This window comes from Tenrec ecaudatus, chromosome 14 (genome assembly GCF_050624435.1).
Source record: "Tenrec ecaudatus isolate mTenEca1 chromosome 14, mTenEca1.hap1, whole genome shotgun sequence".
NCBI lineage: Eukaryota > Metazoa > Chordata > Mammalia > Afrosoricida > Tenrecidae > Tenrec > Tenrec ecaudatus.
In genome coordinates this window covers 74,610,396-74,630,056 of record NC_134543.1, presented here as the reverse complement: position 1 = coordinate 74,630,056, position 19,661 = coordinate 74,610,396, and the positions used below count along the sequence as shown (strand labels likewise).

Below are 19,661 nucleotides of genomic sequence, written 5' to 3'. Positions count from 1 at the left end.
GGGGCTGAAGGGTTCATCTTCCTGGATTCCTTGTGTTTCCAGTTCCTATCTGTACCAGTGTACATTCTCTGGTCTAGCCAGATTTGTAAGGTAGAATTGGGATAATGATAGTATGGGGGAGGAAACATTTAGGAACTAGAAGAAAGTTCTATGTTTCAACGTTGCTGCACTGTACCATGCCTGACTGGCTCATCTCCTCCCCACAACCCTTCTGTAAGGGGATGCCCAGTTGCCTACAGATAGGCTTTGGGTCCCCACTCCACACTCCCCCTCATTCACAATGATATGATTTTTGTTCTTTGATGCCTGATACCTGATCTCTTCAACACCTTGTCATCTCCCAGATTGGTGTGCTTCTTCCATGTGGATTTTGTTGCTTCTGAGCTAAATGGCTGCTTCAAGCCTTTAAGACCCTAGATGCTGTATCTTTTTTTTTTTTTTAACATTAGGGGCTCATACAATTCTTATCACAATCCATACATCTACATACATCAATTGTATAAAGCACATCCGTACATTCTTTGCCCTAATCATTTTCAAAGCATTTGCTCTCCACTTAAGCCCTTTGCATTAGGTCCTCTTGCTGTATCTTTTTTTTATAACGCTCTATTTCTTGATAGCCGGGCACCATCAGGCTATCATAATTTCAAAGCATTTTGTTTCTACTTGAGCCCTTCCTATCAGCTCATTGTTCCCCTCCCTTTCTCCATCCCTCATGAACTCTTGATAATTTGTTGTTTTTTTTCTTTCATGTCTTACAATAACTGCTGTCTCCCTTCATTCATTTTCTGTTGTCCGTCCCCCTGGGAGGAGGTTATATGTAGATCATTGTGATCAGTTTCAACTTTCTCCCTCCCCCACCTTGGCCTCCCCTCCTGGTATTGCTACTCTTGTTATTGGTCCTGAGGGGTTTATCAGTCCTGGATTCCCTGTGTTGAAACACTCTTAAAATGTCTGCATAATTACATTGACACCTCTTTGATCATCCTCCGTCCTTTAAGAAAAAAATTATCAAGATTACCAACTTTTGGGGTTCTGCACTGACCACTGTGCCTTGAATTTAACCAGCCAGCAGATTCCCTTGGAACCAGTTTAGACTGGCCCTCTTTTTTCCCCCTCTTTTTGGGCGGTGGAGGAAGCACCTAAGAGCCAAGTGCATTACTGAGATAATTCTTAGGTAGTTATCAGTTAAGCCACCACAAAGACATGCTTGAACATGCTTTGTTCAAAATAAATCTGTGCAGATAGGGATTGGATCCTAGGAGCAATGTTTTCTGACTTATCAGCCTAAGAAATCCTGACATATGCTATAATGTGAACTCTGAGAACACTATGCTTGGTGAAGTAAGTCAATTACAAAAGGACAGGTGCTGTGTGTTTCTACTATAGTCATCTAAGTGAAATACCTAGAAAAGTCTACTTCCTAGAGGCAGAGCTGGAGGTTCTGAGGGGTAGGAGGCAGGTGAAAATGAAATCTTTCTGCTCAGTAGGGAGCAGCGTTCTGTGTGTGGTGACAACAAGCATTCACAAATAGCTGATAGCGAAGGTTCCACTGTAAATGTAATTCATGCCTCTGAGTTGTGTGGTTAAAATAACAAAATTTGTGGTATATACCATCATGCTTATAAAAAGAAAATGGCCAAAAGGAAAAAAAAAAAAAAGCAAGCAGCAACTTATAGAAGGAAAACAGCTACATTTTAAATAAGTTTTTAACACCTGCTGTTAAATATTATTCTATTCTGAGTACTTAAGCACTCAACAAATATTTTTGAGCACCGATAGCAGTGAACAAGTAAAATTTAACAACAAAGTAAGTTAGTGAAATAAACAGTAAGCTAGATGGTGGCAAGGTAAAAACAAGGGCAAGGGGAAAAAGATAAATGTTATCAATCTTACAAACGTTACCAAAGCTATTCAATACCAGCATTCCATTTCAGCTGCTAGTAACTTAAGTAAGCCACTGGAGAAATGTGTACTATTAGTTAATGGAAAGATTTGATTCAATCCACTGTTCCAACAGAGCATACATAATAGAGAGTCATTCTTTAAAATAATAACAAATCTTTAGAAGAACACAAGGGAAAATGAAGGGACTTCAAAATTTTACGCAAAAAAGTCCATTATCTTCTAATTAGATTTTCCCATGAATTTATCGAAACCCCTTGGTGTAACCCCTTCCCCAAGCATGACAACAGTTTACTTTTAAGGTTACATAACTCTAAAAACCATTTACTCTACAAATATAAAAAGATACATTTCCTACCTTGATGCACCAAAGGCTGTACATGTGAAATAAAGCTGCCTAGTTTCAAAGGGTATCAGAAAAGGGCACTTGCTGGTTAACTGTTCACACCAATCTGGCAGAGCTCCACTTGCCAGCGCTAATGGTTCCTAAAAATTAAACACAACTGTTTTCGGCTATAAAACAATGTTAAAGAGATAAAAAGTTAACTCTTGTACACATGTAAACATATGCAATGGCCAAACAGCCAACATTACTGAGTCAGAGGGGATGAGAGATGGTGGGAGGTAGAAAAGGAGAGACAATACTTTGAAAAGTCCAGCCGCCACGAAATGAAGATTTCAACTGTCGGGACCGTATTACCTCAATCTGTTGTAAAATTTTTGTTGTTATTTTTTTGCTAGTGAATTCATCTGGTGGGAAAGTGAACTGAAGCAGCTCTTCACCTTCTGTAAAATTAATTAATAAAATTAAGAAAATGCAAGCTGGTTGGCTACTTAACATGCTGTAGAGATGGAGCAAAGCTTCTTACAGACCTTCTTGGGATATTCTTGAATAAGGGTCACTTGCAACTATATACAGAATGCGCAGAAGCTGAAGGACATCTTCTACTCCACAAGGGTTCTGGCCATTGCCTGCCTTGGCCTGAGGCTGTTCTTTCGTCAAATTAAGAATATCACTGTTTTGAAGAGTAGAAATGGCCCCTTGGTTTAACCCAGACTTCGTTCCATGCTCACAGAAATCCTGTAGGAAAAAGTGGCCATTATCCCCATTTTCAAAAATAATACATTATTCTGCTGCATCAAAGCGGCTGAAACTGTTTAGATTTTCTTCTTTTTAAAGTAGAAATCCAGCATTACAACAAGCCAGAAACCAGTGTGACCTACAAAATTAAAATTCCCAAATAAAACAGAAGCATTATCAGCAACAGTTAAAAGTCTGATCGAATGCCACAAGTCATATTTGAAATTTTAGCATTGGCACATGAACAATGTTAATTCAACTGATTTTTTTCTTTCCATGTTTTGGGTCATACATTCCAATGATCCCCTCTTCCTTAGGAATCTTTAGAAGGTGCAAAACCAAGCACAAAGCCATTCCAAATCAAAATCATGTTCTGAGGCTGATATATATGTACCTTGTATGCAGCTATGAGCTGAGAACAATTTCTGTTTTTCCTAATACTTTTATTAGTGCCAGTTAATTTCCAGTGGCGCAGGAAAGCGGCGTCTGCATTCTTCTGCAGGTAGGTTATCAAGTCATTCTTTGGTAATTCATCAGTGCCAAGGTATTGTTCCACATGCTCTACAGACCAGCATCCCTACAACAGGAAAAACCAAATGTTGGTCTTTCCTATTTATAATCTAAGATATTTCACATGCACTACCTGAGATAGCTTTACTATCATGCATTTATTCTCATTTAAACAGAATTCTGTGTTAGAGTTGGCTTGCTCAAATTTTTAATTTTAACATGTTAGTTTTTCTTTCTCTTTACTACATAGCCCAGGATAAGTCTCATTTTCTAAAACAACATACCATTTTTCCATTTTCCTTTTCTTTGTCAGAATCCTTCATTTCTCTGTACATGATTCTAAATGTAAAGATATTATTCAAATTAATTTATAAATTAAATGACTTGTGGTTATTGCCTGCAAGGTTTCAACTGTGATTATACACATGGCTGCCATTCATTTAGCTGTGCTTCCGTTACACATTGAAACAAAAAACCTCATTTGTTAATCATATGGGTAAGGAGCAGAAATCATGTTTAGAAATTCAGTATCACTGAAAAGTGAGCATATATCTAACCAAATACTTTAAAGATATGAATCTGCTATATTGTTATAGCCTTAATGCTGTTAATGAAATAAAAAGGACGGGATGAAAATCAGTTTACTTCTGTGTCTAAATGGAACAAAGGATTAAAAATAACTGACTAGTAGAGCTTATATTCATGTAAGATAGTTGAAATAAAATTTTAAGCTTCATTAAAAATTGAATGGAAAGGAAAAAAAAACTGTACAGAGAGACAATACCAGAAAGAACTTCTGTTCTAGCTCAAGAGGAGTTAACTTATTTTTACGTATCAGGCTATAAGATTATTAATGATGTTAAAAGAACATTAGAAAAATACATAACGAAAGTAAGGAACACAATGCTGAACATATAGAAAATAGCAAATACTTTGTTTAGATAGGATGAAAATGTTTCATATATTAATTTATCAATTTGTCAGGGTTGTAAACCAACAGAAAAGAGCCAAATGTTTTGTTACTATGAAGCAAACTTTAAAAATACTACGCTCCTCCGCTTATATATGAAGGGTCTTTGAAAAGAATTTTATTACCTTTTTGTTCATTTTCATCAACTTTTTGAAGCTCTGTTGCTCTAAAAAATATATCTACTTAAAACAAAAGTCTCTTACGTGTATGTTGGTTCCCAAATACGCCTAAGTTTATCTGATTTCACATTGCCATTACAGGACAACTGAAGCAATTTCTGCACATAGTAAAAGATGGTTGATCTGAAATTGGTGAGTGGTAATTCAACTTCGCGAGTTGTTCCAAGACCTGTAACTTTCAACGTAAGGGCTAATCGCGGTGACGGAGTACATTCAACTTCTTCTAAAAGCTCTGAATGTGGTGTTCCTAAAATGTGAAACACAATTATGTATGTATTTAAAAGTAATCTAGAAAGGCTGCATGACACCGAAAGTGTTCTGCAAAAACACGGAGGTTTCAAAATTTCACGGAAAATTCTCAATGTCCTTTAATTCTATTTTCCATGAACTTTCCCCTCCCCCAGGAACTTTTCGATGCTCTTTATATTTGCTAAAGGATTAGCAGTTATTTTTAAAAATATAAAATAACTTTAATTACATAAATTTTCATCTTTAATATTTTTTAGTATTTTCAATCCCAGGCATGCATGGTTTTGTTTGTGAAAAGCCAGCACCAGCACAGAACGTATGTATGCCGTATCTCACCCTCCCTGCCCTGCAGTCGATCGGACTCCCAGTGACCCACACGATGGGGAGAACGACCCTGTGAGCTTGTGCGACACTCACTCTTTACAGGAACAGACAGACTCGTCTTTCACTCAGGTACATAATACAGATTTCACATTCTTATTAGGAAACACATGCTAACTTCTCAAATTATCTAAGAAGCATTTTAGTTGTATAAATAATAAAAGTTAAAATTTTAAATAAATCCTAAATAAAGAGAAAAACCACATATTCTGGTAAATGACTCATCAACCTTTAGCTTAGACTAAGTGAGTGAGTCATGAAGTAAACATATACACACACTAATACAATTAGGTTCAAAGTGTATTTGGTTGTTAATTCTATTTTATTAGTTCATGAATCTTTTTCTCCTATCATAGTAAGCATTATATCATATTCCAAGCTAACTTTTCCCCAGCACGGTATACAATTATACCCAAGGTGAACCATATTCTTGTTATTGGACATAACTGAGGTCATTTCCAGTTTCTGACAATATAAATAATACTTCTGCAATCATCAATACATGTAAATCTGGGTGCAGAACATAAAAATTAAAATCTGTAGTTTTTTTGAAGGACTTACAAGTGATATATAGTTTTTCCTGAAACTTACTTTATAGCCAACTGTACAAGCAGCAACTAATTTAACCACATCCATCTTATTGCCCCCTATTAAAATTAAATTTGAAAAACTGAAAATATACTGTACCTGGGGGTGGAATTTCTAGATCAGTGGTCTGCTGGACATTAGTACGCCCAGGCCTAGGATCGAAAGCAGGAACCAGAGCAGAAAACTGCCGCTTCAGCACATAGTCATCATCCCATGTTCTCCGGCGTCCTCCTTTAGTCTCATATTCCTCTTCTTCCTATTAAACACAACCCCACTATGGTCAGAGAGTATGAGACGGTGAATTTCGTTACTGCAAAAAGTAATGTGCTATCTATAAATTAACACATGTTTTAAATAGTTCCCTATAGCTGTTTTAGCTATTTAGCAATATTTAAGCATGAATATATATAAATACACGTGTATATATCTACCTAAGTATATTAAATTTTTAGTAATATAAATGTACTTAAATTCAGTTGTACTTCTGATGGTTGCCTCATCTACATGTGGCCAAATAACAAAGAAACATATAATCATGTATCAATTTCCTGGTTTTTATTTTATACTATAATTATATAAGATGGAACCAGGAGAAATGGTGAAAACACAAAAGACTTCTTACAATTTCATATGAAATTTTAAAAGTAAAAGATAAATGTTTACAATGAAAGTTTTTAGGCTTGAAGTTAAACAAGCAGCCTTCTATCAGGGGAAGCAATAAAAGCCACATGGAAGAAGCACACCAATCCGTGTGATCACAAGGTGTCGATGGGATCAGGTATCAGACATCAGAAGACCCAAAGCCCATCTGTAGACAATTGGACATGCTCTTACAGAAGGGTCACAAGGAAGGGACGAGCCAACCAGGGTGCAGCACAGCACTGACAAAACATACAACATTCCTCTAGTTCTTTAAATGCTTCCTTCCCTACCCGACCCCCTCTATCATGATCCCAGTTCTATCTTACAAATCTGGCTAGACCAGAGCAAGTATACCACTTACAGATATGAGCTCTCAACACACAGAATCCAGGTGAGATAAACCCCTCAGGCTCAATATTGAGAGTAACAATACCATAAGGGTAGCAGGAAGGTTTTTTTTTTTTGGGGGGGGGGTGAGTAGAGTGAAGAAGGGGGAGAAATGGAGAACTGATCCCATTGATCAACGTACAACCCCCCACCCCCACCCCTGGGAGATAAAAAACTAAAATGTGGGTGAAGGAGGACAGTGGACTGTGTAAAATATGAAAATAAAAATAATTTATAAATTATCAAGAGTGGAGGGGGGGGAAATGAGGAGCTGATACCAAGGGGTCAAGTAGAAAGAAAATCTTTTCAAAATGATGGCAACATATGTACAAATGTGCTTGATGTAACTGATGTATGGTTGTTATAAAAGTTGTATAAAAATGATTTATAAAACAAATATAAGTAAATGAAATAAAGTTTTATTTGTGTTTCTAAAAAATCTAAGTTACAAAAAAAAAATCTAAGTTACAGGACATGGTGAATTAAAGATATTAATGATGACAATGACTGGGAGTCGACTTTAAGTTACTAAGGAGTAAATAAATCAAACTGAACAGTGTTTATAATTTAAGATCAAATAATGCAAACATGGAAGTTTATTATATTGTGGTTTTTCCTGGGCATTTAAAAAATTATTTATTTTTTTAAAAGAGGACAGTTTCTTCTCAACTGAAAAGCGATCAATGAATTCAAAGTATCTGGTATATTTTAAAATAACAATGATAAACGTATTTCTGCACATATATAAATTCCCTCAATATTTGAACTGAAAATTAACCTTTCTAACAGATCAAACTGACAGGCAGCTCTGTCAGTTTGGAATGTCTGGAGCTAAAATTATAAATTAAATAAAACCTTTAGCAATTACTTTACCTGAAAAACAGGGCAAATAATAACTCAAACCGTTAAGGCACATTTTAAATCATGAAAAGTATTCAAATAAGTATCCAGGGAGTAATTACTAGTCAGCAAATATGAACTAATAGACTACTACTCGTAGTAATTGCTTCTTTTCTTACTGCTATTACAACTACTACTACCATCACACTAATTAGTAAAAGAACAGCTCTTAAGATGACACATATTAACCCTTCCGGTGTATGCTGTTATGACCCACAGGCCAAGCAAAGGGGCCTCAAGTTAGAAAGGCCTCCAGCCACTCTCTCACAGCAAGCCTGGAAGCTTGCTGCCTGCTGTGCGAAACCCAAGTCGCTGGGCACATTTCCTTTGTGGTTTCCTTCCCTCTTCCCTCTCCATACCCTTCTGCAGTTTTTTGATAGACATTTTGGTTGGCGTTTTCCTGTGAGAAAACAATTACCTGCTCCCCAATAGGTCGGCTCCCTGCTCCAACAGGGACCTGTGGTAGCTGCGATGTGACAGCATGGTGAGTTACATCAGAGCGAGAGCCGGCTCGACGCTGCAGGGATGGACGTCTCAGAATCTACATTTAAAATCACCTAATTAGTTTACACGTCTTGGCTGAGACTTGTCCAGAAACTATATACTCGTAATGGAACTGTCTGTGCAAAAACTTGATCTTTGTTCACTATCTTCAGAAGTTTAAAATCTATTGTGCATTTTATACTAACCTCTTTCACAGAGGAACACAAAGCAACATATGCTGAAAGTATGTTTTAAAACATACATTTAAAAAAGTTCTTCGCTCCTTTAAAACCAACTTGTCAAATTACTTAAAATTTGGAAACATTCTATAGAGCATTTTATAGTATCTAGATGTTACCCAAAAAGAGCATTAACTTACAACACTATCACAGTCATTAAACACAAGCAGTTCTGGCTCACAATTACTACCTATGCTTGGGTTCCACTTTTCTACTTAACCCTGTTAAAGCACTTTTCCCTTTCAATGCCACCACCGAATAGTTAAAACGAGGCAAACGAAGAGCTAATACATGGAAGAGACTTGCCAAATAGCAGGCAAAAAGAGATTCTAACCATAATCCTTGTCCAACACCATGGTAAGGGCATACTCGAGGCCTAGGCAGTTCTCCAACTTCACCACTTTAAAACCTGCTAACACCTCACCATGTGACAGGTAACATTTTTCAAATAAAACAATTTGCTTTCCTTTTAAAGAAGAGTGACTCAAATTCTTAGGGGGGGGGATGTGCTCTTAACTGACCAAATTAATGACACCATCATTGTTATTATTTCCTTGTTTCAAGGCTTAATCATGATTTAGCTTTTCATCACTTTGATTTAATCATGACTATCTTATCGTACTAAAGAAAATGGGAAGCACACTCTCTACCATAACCTCCTCGTATTCTTGGTCCTCCTGATTGTCATCTTCATTTTCATCATCTTCTTCATCTGGTTCAGGCAAATCTTCATCATCATCCAGCTCTGCTAAAAGAGTGCTGGCCCGGCAGCTATCAAGAAAATCTAGAACACAAAGCCAACCACTTACTGTCCACGCACCACAAAGTTACTTTACAACTCCCCTAAATCCAGTCCAATGCCATTGAGACGATTTCGACTCATGTTTTACCAGCCCATGTGTTATAGAATTGAAATGTTTTCTTTGCCATAATCTTCACTGAAGCAGATCACAGAAGTCTTTCTTTCTGAGTGGGCTCAAACAGCCAACTTATTGCCTAGAGCAAACAAGTGGCGCTACCCAAGGACATATGAGTTTTACAAACAATGATAAACTCTGCGAAAGGCAAGCATGAAGATCGTACTGAGTGGTAGCATTTTTCCACCACTATACAGGTTGAGGAACAAGCGTGGCAAAAAACACCACAGGACAACAGATAATCAGAAGCTAAACTGGAACCTACAGAGTCATATGAAACATTAACTAAACGCATGAAGTTGAAAAAATAGTAACAACTATATCACTGTTTTCTGACTAACACTAAAAGCATAATATGGTGAAAAGAGAAGATTTTGGAGTTATTCAATAACAGTATGTCTTTTATGCCAAGAATAATGGTAGATACCAGTTATATAGACACAGCCTGAGCATGAATGGAGTTTATAAGGGTGAGAGGCATCTAACAAGCATATAAATGAGCCCAAGAAATCTAAAAATAATTTTTTAAGACAAAAAAAAAATTAAGAAAATCAGTCAGATCTAACTTAAATTCCGTCATTTACTTCGTCTATGACCTAGACATTTAGTTAATGGCATTTTTATTCCCATAAGATTATGTAACATGTGCAGCATCTTTTATTATCTTGCATATAAGTTCAGTAAACTGTATAGTTTTAGTTCCCTCCTCATCATTTCTCTCCCTCATCTCCAATGAACACAGAGTCCAATCTACATTACCCCAGCAAAAATCAACAAGCAGCTCCAAACTCCTGTTTCTCTATAGAAACATTAAAAATTACATAAAACCGGGTACTGTCAGAACTCTGGAAAACAATAAAGATTTACAGGATCCATACAAATGCTGAGTCAAGAAAAGTGCAACTCAGCAACAGCAGGAAAGCTCTGTGGTGCTACTTGACCTCGCCTTCCTCGCACAGTGGCAGTCTTAAAGAAGACAAGACAGCCCATGTTCTGAATGTGTGAAACTGGGCAGGGAGCGCACTGCTTAAAACACCGTAAACTGATCAAAACACTAACAGCTCCATGGAGCAAAATACTGGTTGTGATAGAATAGTATAAAGTATCAGAAGAAAACAAGAAAGTTTCTGTGGAAAACTAGGGAATTCGTAAGCACTAAAAAAAATCTGGTTAAAAAAAAGGGGGTGGGGGGGGATGAAAAAAAAATCTGGTAATTTACAAAGCAGCACGCAGGTCCAGGATAGGACATATGGTCACTAGTTGAGCTACAGCTGACAGGCCCACGCTTGTGACGACACTGTGAACAGCCTAAGCACCACAAGAGTGCAGGGCCAATCCATAAAAGCAGAAATAGATTTTTTTTGTTTACTTAGATTTGTTCATTAAGCTCTTTGTGCTCAAGGAAATGTTAGTCAAAACACGAACTGAGAAATCCTTTAGCATAATAAAAAGCATGTAGAAAAAAACACAACAAACATCATAATCACTAGTGAAACACTGAAAAAGCTATCTCACTAAGATTAGGAACAAAAGAAAGACACTTTCAGTACTGCTATCTCATATTACACCAGAAGTTCCAGCCAGAGCAACGTGGTAAGGACAATAAATAAAAGATATGCAAATAAGGAAGGCAAAAGTAAGATTGAGTATTTACAGATGACATGATCCTATTCATCCATTCCTCACTTATTAAATGATTAAGCTTCCAAAACCACGTTGTTTTCTAAAATTTGGGGTTATGAAAACAGAGGACAGCCACATCATATCACAAAATGGAGATTGAGAGAACATTACCAAAGAAAAACTCATTAAAAAATGGACAAAGAAGATGAAGAGATTTCTCCTGAGACCATATATAATTAGCTAATAAGCAAATGCCAAGATGTTTAAGGTTCTTAACATATATGGGAAATCCGAATCAAGATCCCAATGAGCTCCCACTGTGAAAAGAGTAATCAGCATCATTTTTTTGTATCGAAATTGTTAAAAAGGAACCTAATTTGTTGTGTAGACCTTCACCTTAAAAACAACATATACGGTTTTTATGAAATGGTGGTTATCTCTGCAATGGGAAGATTAGATGATTTTAGTTTTTTCTAGGAGTTCTAGCTTTGCACTGTGGCAGTATCATCGCCAGTGAGGTTTATTCAAGGAGCGATTATTGCAAATTGAAAACTTTTCTATGGGTTTTACAAAGTATTTTCCATTTAGAAATAATAAAATGATTAAGCACACATATTTCAATCTAATCAAATAGTTTATCACCGATTATAACATGGGAAACATGATTTAACTGGGGAACTTTCTAACAAAAAATTTGCTAGCTATTTTAAAAACTCAAAGGTTACTTCCGTAAGGAGTTATTCCCAAAAGACCTTGGTAACTCTACAGACTATCACTTATTTGTTTTGATACAGGTGTCAAATAGTTTTGTTTTTATGGTGCTTCCAAAAATGCTATAATAGAGAAGGAAGGGGGAACCTATCACAATTAATGACACATAAAACCCCCACCCCCTGCTCCTGAGGGTGACAAACCACAGAAACGTGGTAGACAGTGGATGGTGTAAGATATGAAAATAATAATTTTAATTTATCAAGGAATTTCAAGGTTGGGAGGGCAGAGCGATTTTAAAAAGTGGGGCTGATACCAAAGGCCCAAATAGAATGTCAATGTTTAGAAAATACTGATGGCAACATATGTACAAATATGCTTGATACAATTGATGTATGGATTGTTATAAGAGCTGTAAAAGCCCCAAATAACATGATCTTAAAAAAAATTGTAATAGTAACCAAGGATAACAAAAAGGTCCTAGATGTGTGCTTTATTTATAATCCAATAATTTCCTAATCCTTTTCACACACCAGTTTTCGATCATATGTGAAATGCTGTATTGATAAAAGAGGATCATTATTTTCTAACCCTAATATCTCTCTCATTCTCTCTTTCTCAAACACACACACACAGAGAGAGAGAAAATACAGTAAGGACATGTACTACATCAATCTTTAAATATTATCATTTTAAACTGTAACTTACCATATAAAGAGTACTCTGCTTCCTGACCTGGGTCACTTTCACTAGAGGTTGAGGTGAGGCTGGTGGTCAAAGTGTTACTTAATGACTGGCCCACTGATAAAACTGCTGTTGCTGTTGCGACGTTGCTGCTACTAGTCACATTGGATGTTGACATAGTCACCGTGGAGGTAGTGCCAGGGGTGGTCAAGTTAGGGAAGCTCTGTGCACCCATAAGAGGAGAAGCTAAAGAAAACATGAAGCAAATCACCTTAAAAAAGTAGGTTTTATATTAAGAAAAACTAAAAAGGTCATGGCCTTGAACACACTAATAGTGAAAAGGTTTAGCGAATAGTAGTAACTTTGATGATCCAACTGAAATCCAAGTAAGTAATCCTGATTTTTGTAGCACTATTTTTTTATTAAATACTTTTATTGGGGGCTCTTATAGCACTATTATTATTGTTAAAGTAAACGAAGCTATTTAAAAACTAACTTTCTAATCAGTAGACAATGAACCAATTCCCAGTTGTTATTTTACAAAGGGATTACTTTGACCCACTAATACCTTAAATGAGAGCAACCTTCAAAGGCCAAATCAATTTGGGACCTAAGTAAAAGCCATACCAATATAATGCTCTGGTTTCAACAAACTATGATATTTAATGGTCATCTTACTTAATCACACATCTTTACTCAATCATTTATCACATTAAGAATTAAAAGCTTATTTTAGTATTATTTTCTAAGAATAAGAGGCCTTCTTCTCCTAGCTGATCTGAATTCTTAACAATCCTGATTCTTTCAAACTCAACTTCACATTCCTAGAAAGGTTAATTCGACACAGTTGTAGCTAAAATGGTCCATGATCTAGTTCAAGGTTGTAGGAACACTTTTCAGGAGACCTGACCTTACATCATTCAGGGTGAAAATAGCATTCGTCCCATAAGGAAAAGCTCACTTACTTGCTGTGCTCATCACATTCCTCCCCAAAGTATTAGTGTTGTTGTCACTGCTGCTTCGGCTTAGATTCATGTTGTTCGTGGCATTAGTCCGTGCTATGTTCGCTACTCTCCTTACGAAACTCTCCAGGCTGGATGTTTCCCGTGAGGATAAGTTAGGTACACTTGCACTAGAACTCATGGGGGCCCCGGCAGCCAACAAAGAACTCACTGACAGTCTGTTACTTGCTGAGGAGCTAAGAGGTCGCGGTGAAGCTGCTTCTTTATTAGTTAAGTCAGATACTGAACTAACATCAGGAGAGCTAACACTAACAATCCCCATGGATATTGCACTAGATTCTCCAGGAGTACGGACAGAACTCTCAGGACCTAACTTTCTTTCAGCATTTTCACTTCCCGTTTCCGCTGTTAAGGTGCTGGTGCTCGCACTGGAAGACGACCCTACTTCTGCTTGAGGGACGTTTTCAGCAGATGAAAGAACAACAATCGGTTCATGGACATCAGCTCCTGAAACTATACTGTGCTCCATTACAATTTCTGATCTCCGTTCCGTTTTGGTCGAACCCAAGCTGATGTCGCTGCTACTGGCCACGCTACACACAGAACTGCTGCTTCCTTTTCTACTTGAGGAGCCTGCAGCAGCAGATGTCTTGTCTGGACAGTTGTTTTTCACCAAGCTGCTCCATGATTGCGTTGTGCCTGAAACAGTGGATGAAACAGGTTTGGGTGATGCCACTGTATCAGGGTCGTACCCTGGTGCAAGCTTGAGGTCAAATTTTCCTTCTGCGCCCATACGGTAAGAGTTTGAGCCACCAGCATCCCAGGTGACATCAATCCAGCCTGGAAAGGGACAGGAGTTTGTGAGACCCACAGAAAGTATATAGGAGCGTGTCACATAGTAGCTCCACATTTGGGATCAGCTTTTCACCAGTGCTGTTTTTTTAAATTTCTATAGTCACTTAAGGTCTGCCAACTAAAATTAATTGTGATCTATTTAATCTAATCAATTCCTTATTTAAATGATTAGGCTAGCTATCTGAAAACTAGTATTATCTGATTCTTATTTGAAATCATGTAAAGAAAAATATGTACTGTATACAAAGTTTCTGGGAAACAAAAAAATTATTTTCATTTCCCTTTTTTTAGGACTACTCACTCTGGTGATATATAAAACAATGTAAGGATTATGTTTGCATCTACTGAGGTATCTCTAAAATGAAAGAACTGTTTAAAACTTAAAACACTTAAACCAGAAAGTGGACCCAAATAGGAAAATACTACAACTTCAGCAAGGATAGATGTAGACTTACAAAAAAATTTTTGTTTTTTGTTGTTTTAATTATGTGGTCAAATTTTATTTCTATTAAAGTACTCATTCACCACTAATTTCTTTTTATAAATTTTTAACCACTAATGTTTATGTTTGTACTACAGCCTCTAATCGACACATTATATTGAAATATCAATGTAGTCCACTAGCTCAATAAAATACTAAGTTAGTATTTCGGTTTTGTTCTCAAAGTTTAGTAGTTACTTGGAGCTGTTTCAATTGAGTATAATAAATCTGAATGAACCCAGTCAATTGTAAAAATAAAAACTAAATAGCATGCTAAGCTTTTAATTACAACTTATTTGCTAGTAACCGATGAGAATAACATTCAATTTATGTTTACTTCTTTTTGAAAAAGACAGTCTTTTTTGGGAAAGAAATAAAAAAAAGAAAACCCCAGAAAAAATTTGCCTATTAAAAGGAAATCAAAAAACATTTTATAATCTAATTTTAGTGTCATAAAATTATTATTTCAGAGGGGAACAATAACATAAATAATGCTTTGTTACATGAAGAAGTTTTCATAAATTTTGTAACACAAATACATACATACAAACACTGACAAGCCAAATTCGCATATATACACACACACACACACACACACACATTTGATGGAGCTCAGAGAGGTATAAGTAATATTGAATTACCTGTGAGTAATAATGTATACCAGTGCTCTAAAAGGAAAAGTGACTCCCCCAAGCCTACATAAGTAGCTTTCAATTGCCTCAATTTATTCTGTATGCTGAAATACCTCTGAAGAACCCACTTCTCTTCTGCTACATGGAGAAGTGTGAGAAAAAGTAAGGTTCAAAAACATTCCAACCTCAAATAAAAATGACATCGGTATGGTATTAACTAGTCAAAATTATACTGATGATTTATTTCAGAGCAGTTGTAAACTTTGTTAACTGTTTAATTATGTGTTACAAACAGGGAAGCAGAAGATCATACTCTTGCTGTTAACTGTTTTGTGTAAAGTCTAATGAGGTAACTTTACATAGTATGGTCAAATATTTAAGGAATAATCAATAAATGGCTAATCCTTCCAATGTAGATTCTTGAAAAACAAACAGATTTAATTGCTGTAGCTTGGTTAAAACTTTTTAAAAAGCAAACAAAAAACCTCTCATACTAGAATTCGGGGTGTTTTACCTCAAACGTAGGCAAATTAATGTTTAAAGGCCACAGATATACTATACATAACTGTATAAAACCCACTGCTTCTCTTTTCACAAAAACATAGGTTTATAAATAAGTAAAAGTAATGGGCATTCATTATGGGAAGTAGTTGGCACAACTATTTAGAAAACGATCCTCTCCGATAAAGGCTTTTTAAAGCACGACTTAACAGCAATCACCATTTTTGTCAGCCAGCAAACGCAAGTTTTTCCTGATGCTAACTTGTGTGATTAAAACTGTACATTTCCTAATTTATTAGACTTCCCCTAAAATAGACAGCAAAAGTAAGGATAAACTTAATTTAAAAACAATGATCTTTCACATAGCTTCAATTAGAAGCCCCAAGAAAAGCTGACAAGAAACACTGAAATAATTCATAACCTACTAATGGATAAAAAGGCTAGAATTCTTATCCTATGCTTTATTGAAAAATGGCAATTAAAAATGATGTCTTGTCTCCTATGTGATTTTTAACACAGTAAAAAAACAGTATTGCCTAATTCCTGTGATACTACGAAGACAAGGAAAAGTTAAAAAAATTAAAATAAAATTCATAAGTAGTAATACGAAACTAAAACAAGGTAGCGCCCAAGAAAATGTGCTTATGCTAATTTATGAGTCACTTCAAAACAGTGGTAACATGTCTAATCAAAGTCCATGAATATTAAAGTTGCTCTTATTTATAAATACATGTCAATTCCATTATGAATGTGAAATAAATAGTTCAATTCTTCTATGTAGTGTTGGGTCAGTGACACAGATTTACCCCAAAGTAAAAAAAAAAAAAAGGCCAGTGTTTCCACCCTTGATTTCTCTATTGCAAGTGCTAATAAGCACCTTACTCACCATTATGTAATTCTCCTGTGACAGTGCCTTCTCCCTGTGGACTGCCATCCTGATCTCGCCATTTCCAATCAAGGCCTCGGATCACGCGAGCTCCTGGGACCATGTATTTCAGAACCTGGGAGCGTACTAGACGTCTCTGTCTTCTAAGATTAGCTTCTGCTTCCTTAGCTGCCTTGCCTGTAAGGTAGAAATTGGTTTAACTCCATAAACACAATCACTTTGTATAAACTGAAGTAATAACTTAGTAAGTTATGGGAACCTTTTATCAGTTCTTTACCTAGCTGATCTTCACATACTCCATTCACAGTGCCATAAAGTTCAAATCCAGACAGTGAGAGGTAGTGTGTTTGCCCACTGGCATTCTTCCCCATCTGTTTTATTCTTACATGTCTCCACCCTTGTTTCTCATCCTTTGGTGGATCAAGAGGCCAGGTTGCTGTTGAACTGTAAATGTGTTAGCAGGGGGAAAAAAGTGTAATGAAAATCAAATTTAAAATGAAGAAAAATTTTAACATAATCGAGAAGCATAGGAAATATAATTTACATATCTAGTAGATAATTAATAATAAAAATCAAATAAATAAGAGGAAAAGGACTCCCAAAATTTTAAAAATAGGTTTTTAAATGTATACTACCTAAAATGACTCATTAATTTATGCTTAATAGAAACTACAATAGTAAAAAAGTTTAAAAGAATAATAAATACTTTTATAATGTAAAAAGATTTTTAAATTTCTTGCAAAGCTTTAAATTTTGTATTAAAATTTTTATTTTAAATTTTATTTTAAAACAACTAGCAATGTGAAGAAGCTTCTTCCACAATACGGCAAATGCGGAGTGATAAATAACGCTATAGCTTACCCCTAAAAACATGCGACAAACAATATACAACTTAAACTTTATTAGAATATTTTAGAAATGAAAAAAAAAGACTATTTTAGAAATAACTGGAAGGCCTACTTAAAAAAATATTACCGATAAACAAAGAAATGTATGGGGGGATGGGGAGGGTGGGGAAAAACTGAGGAGCCGATATTAAGGGCTCAAGTGGAAGGTAAATGTTTTGAGAATGATGATGGCAACAAGTGTGCACATGCGCTGGACACAATGGATGTATGTATGGATTGTGATAAGAATTATACGAGCCCCCAATAAAACGATTAAAAAAAATGTATATAGGTTAAAAAAAATCCAGCTTAATTCCAAAACCTGCAAAAATCATGGTTAATTTTGACTATGCCTATGTATGAAGAAAAGTTTAGTAAAAACAAATTTGTTATTTTTAGTATGATAAACATATCACACAGATAGCCATACATCAATTATACATATTACAAGTTAAGTTTTCAAATATTCAATCTAATATTTTTGACCAAATTTTTCATAAAACTAGTACTTTCAATGTTTAAAAAATACTTTTATTAGGGGCTCTTACATCTCCTATCACAACTCATACGCTCCTCCCATGTGTCAAACACATTTACACATATGCTGCCATCATCATTTTCAAAGCCTTGTCTTCCCACTAGAGCCGGCTATCAGTTCCCCATTTCTCCCCCCTTCTTTCCCCGCCGGTCTTCCCTCACAAACCCCTTGATAAGTTATAGATTGTTTTTTCCATATCATATTTTCAAATTTTAGTGCTCAAATGATAGGATAGTTGATGTTTAGAAAGAATGTGAGAGTACACCATTATAAATCAAAACAACAACACAGCTCTCATGAGCTTCCCAACTGCAAAGGTTCCTCCACTAACCCTGGTTCATTGAGACTGCAGTCGTCAACATGAGTATATAAGGAAGTCCAGTTCTGTCCATCTTTGGATACCTGGAAGACCCAATTTCTCAGAGCAGACCTTCCATAGCCACGAGCATGACGAAGAGTATATGCTGATGGTATTACCCACAGACCGAGATCTACAGCAAACCACGCGTTCTTATCATCATTGCTGTGACAATTTAAAGCTGAATTATCACGACTTAAAATGTCTTCTAAGCGGCCATAAGGTAGATTTCTTCCTTCTGATGATGTTACTACTACAAGTCCATAAGCAGCTGGATTTACCCATTCATACGCAGTTCTATCCAGGGAAAAGGGGGAGGGGAAAAAAAGCAACTCATAATACTGCTGAAAACTTACATATTACATTGTTAAATATAAAACTGTAATGATTTAAATAAAATTCTGAATGGTACACTATAAGCATTTTTTTCCTTCAAAAGAATTTTAGATTATTTTCAAGTTAACCTATAAGACTTACACAAACATGCAAACGAATGAAGGGGGCTCCAAAAAGTTCCTTAGAGAAATTCTATTATCTTTTAATCCCATTTCCATAAACTTTAATGCACGAGTGTGCATGTGAGTGTAAAAACACATTTATTCTACTGTCTAGATTTCTTTTTCCAAGAATGGAGTGAGGGTGGGCTACTGGTTAAGTGTAGATTGCTAACCACATGATCCGAGATTGAAACCAACCAGCCAGTGAGCTCCACAGGAGATGAGGCTGTCTGCTCCCATAGGATTTATAAAGCCTCACACACAAAAAAAAGGGTGACTGAATCTGAGTCGGAATGGATGCAGTGGCGGTTTAGTTTTGGTTTGGTGGTAACTCTAGATGAAGATAGAAATGACTTACTTGGCATTTGTCCCTATCCAGTAGATAATCCCATTTTCATCAAAATCATGCTGGTGCCGAAATATAAAATTTTGGCCTTCTCTTAATTTTCGAACAAAAACAAATGAAGATCGGTCAAAATCATACCATTGCTTTGCTACCTAAACCAAACAAATTAAGACATTAAGTTTATTAAAGTGTGATACTTTATTCACCATAGTCTTTTTTTCTTTTCTTTAATCATTTTATTGGGGGCTCCTACAATTCTTATTACAATC

At 36.0% G+C, this 19,661-nt stretch overlaps 1 protein-coding gene and 1 pseudogene across 6 annotated transcripts in view; one reads left to right on the top strand and one right to left on the bottom strand.

The window, feature by feature from the left end:
* HECTD1 (HECT domain E3 ubiquitin protein ligase 1) overlaps positions 1–19,661 on the bottom strand; it is a 93,405-nt gene that overhangs the window by 11,265 nt on the left and 62,479 nt on the right. For 3 of the 6 annotated variants that reach the window (XM_075532064.1, XM_075532061.1, XM_075532062.1), the window contains exons 21-35: positions 19,405–19,544; positions 18,523–18,846; positions 17,044–17,210; positions 16,767–16,943; positions 13,415–14,251; positions 12,474–12,695; positions 9,165–9,298; positions 8,211–8,333; positions 5,963–6,119; positions 4,670–4,892; positions 3,781–3,835; positions 3,381–3,563; positions 2,779–2,986; positions 2,606–2,691; positions 2,264–2,391 (exon numbers count right to left, since the gene is read on the bottom strand). In XM_075532064.1, coding sequence (XP_075388179.1) covers positions 2,264–2,391; positions 2,606–2,691; positions 2,779–2,986; positions 3,381–3,563; positions 3,781–3,835; positions 4,670–4,892; positions 5,963–6,119; positions 8,211–8,333; positions 9,165–9,298; positions 12,474–12,695; positions 13,415–14,251; positions 16,767–16,943; positions 17,044–17,210; positions 18,523–18,846; positions 19,405–19,544 — 3,164 coding nt within the window. The remainder of the gene's footprint in view (positions 1–2,263; positions 2,392–2,605; positions 2,692–2,778; positions 2,987–3,380; positions 3,564–3,780; positions 3,836–4,669; positions 4,893–5,962; positions 6,120–8,210; positions 8,334–9,164; positions 9,299–12,473; positions 12,696–13,414; positions 14,252–16,766; positions 16,944–17,043; positions 17,211–18,522; positions 18,847–19,404; positions 19,545–19,661) is intronic. The other 3 variants (XM_075532063.1, XM_075532065.1, XM_075532066.1) reach the window with 3 other exon arrangements.
* Positions 11,539–11,658, top strand: LOC142426964 (U4 spliceosomal RNA; annotated as a pseudogene).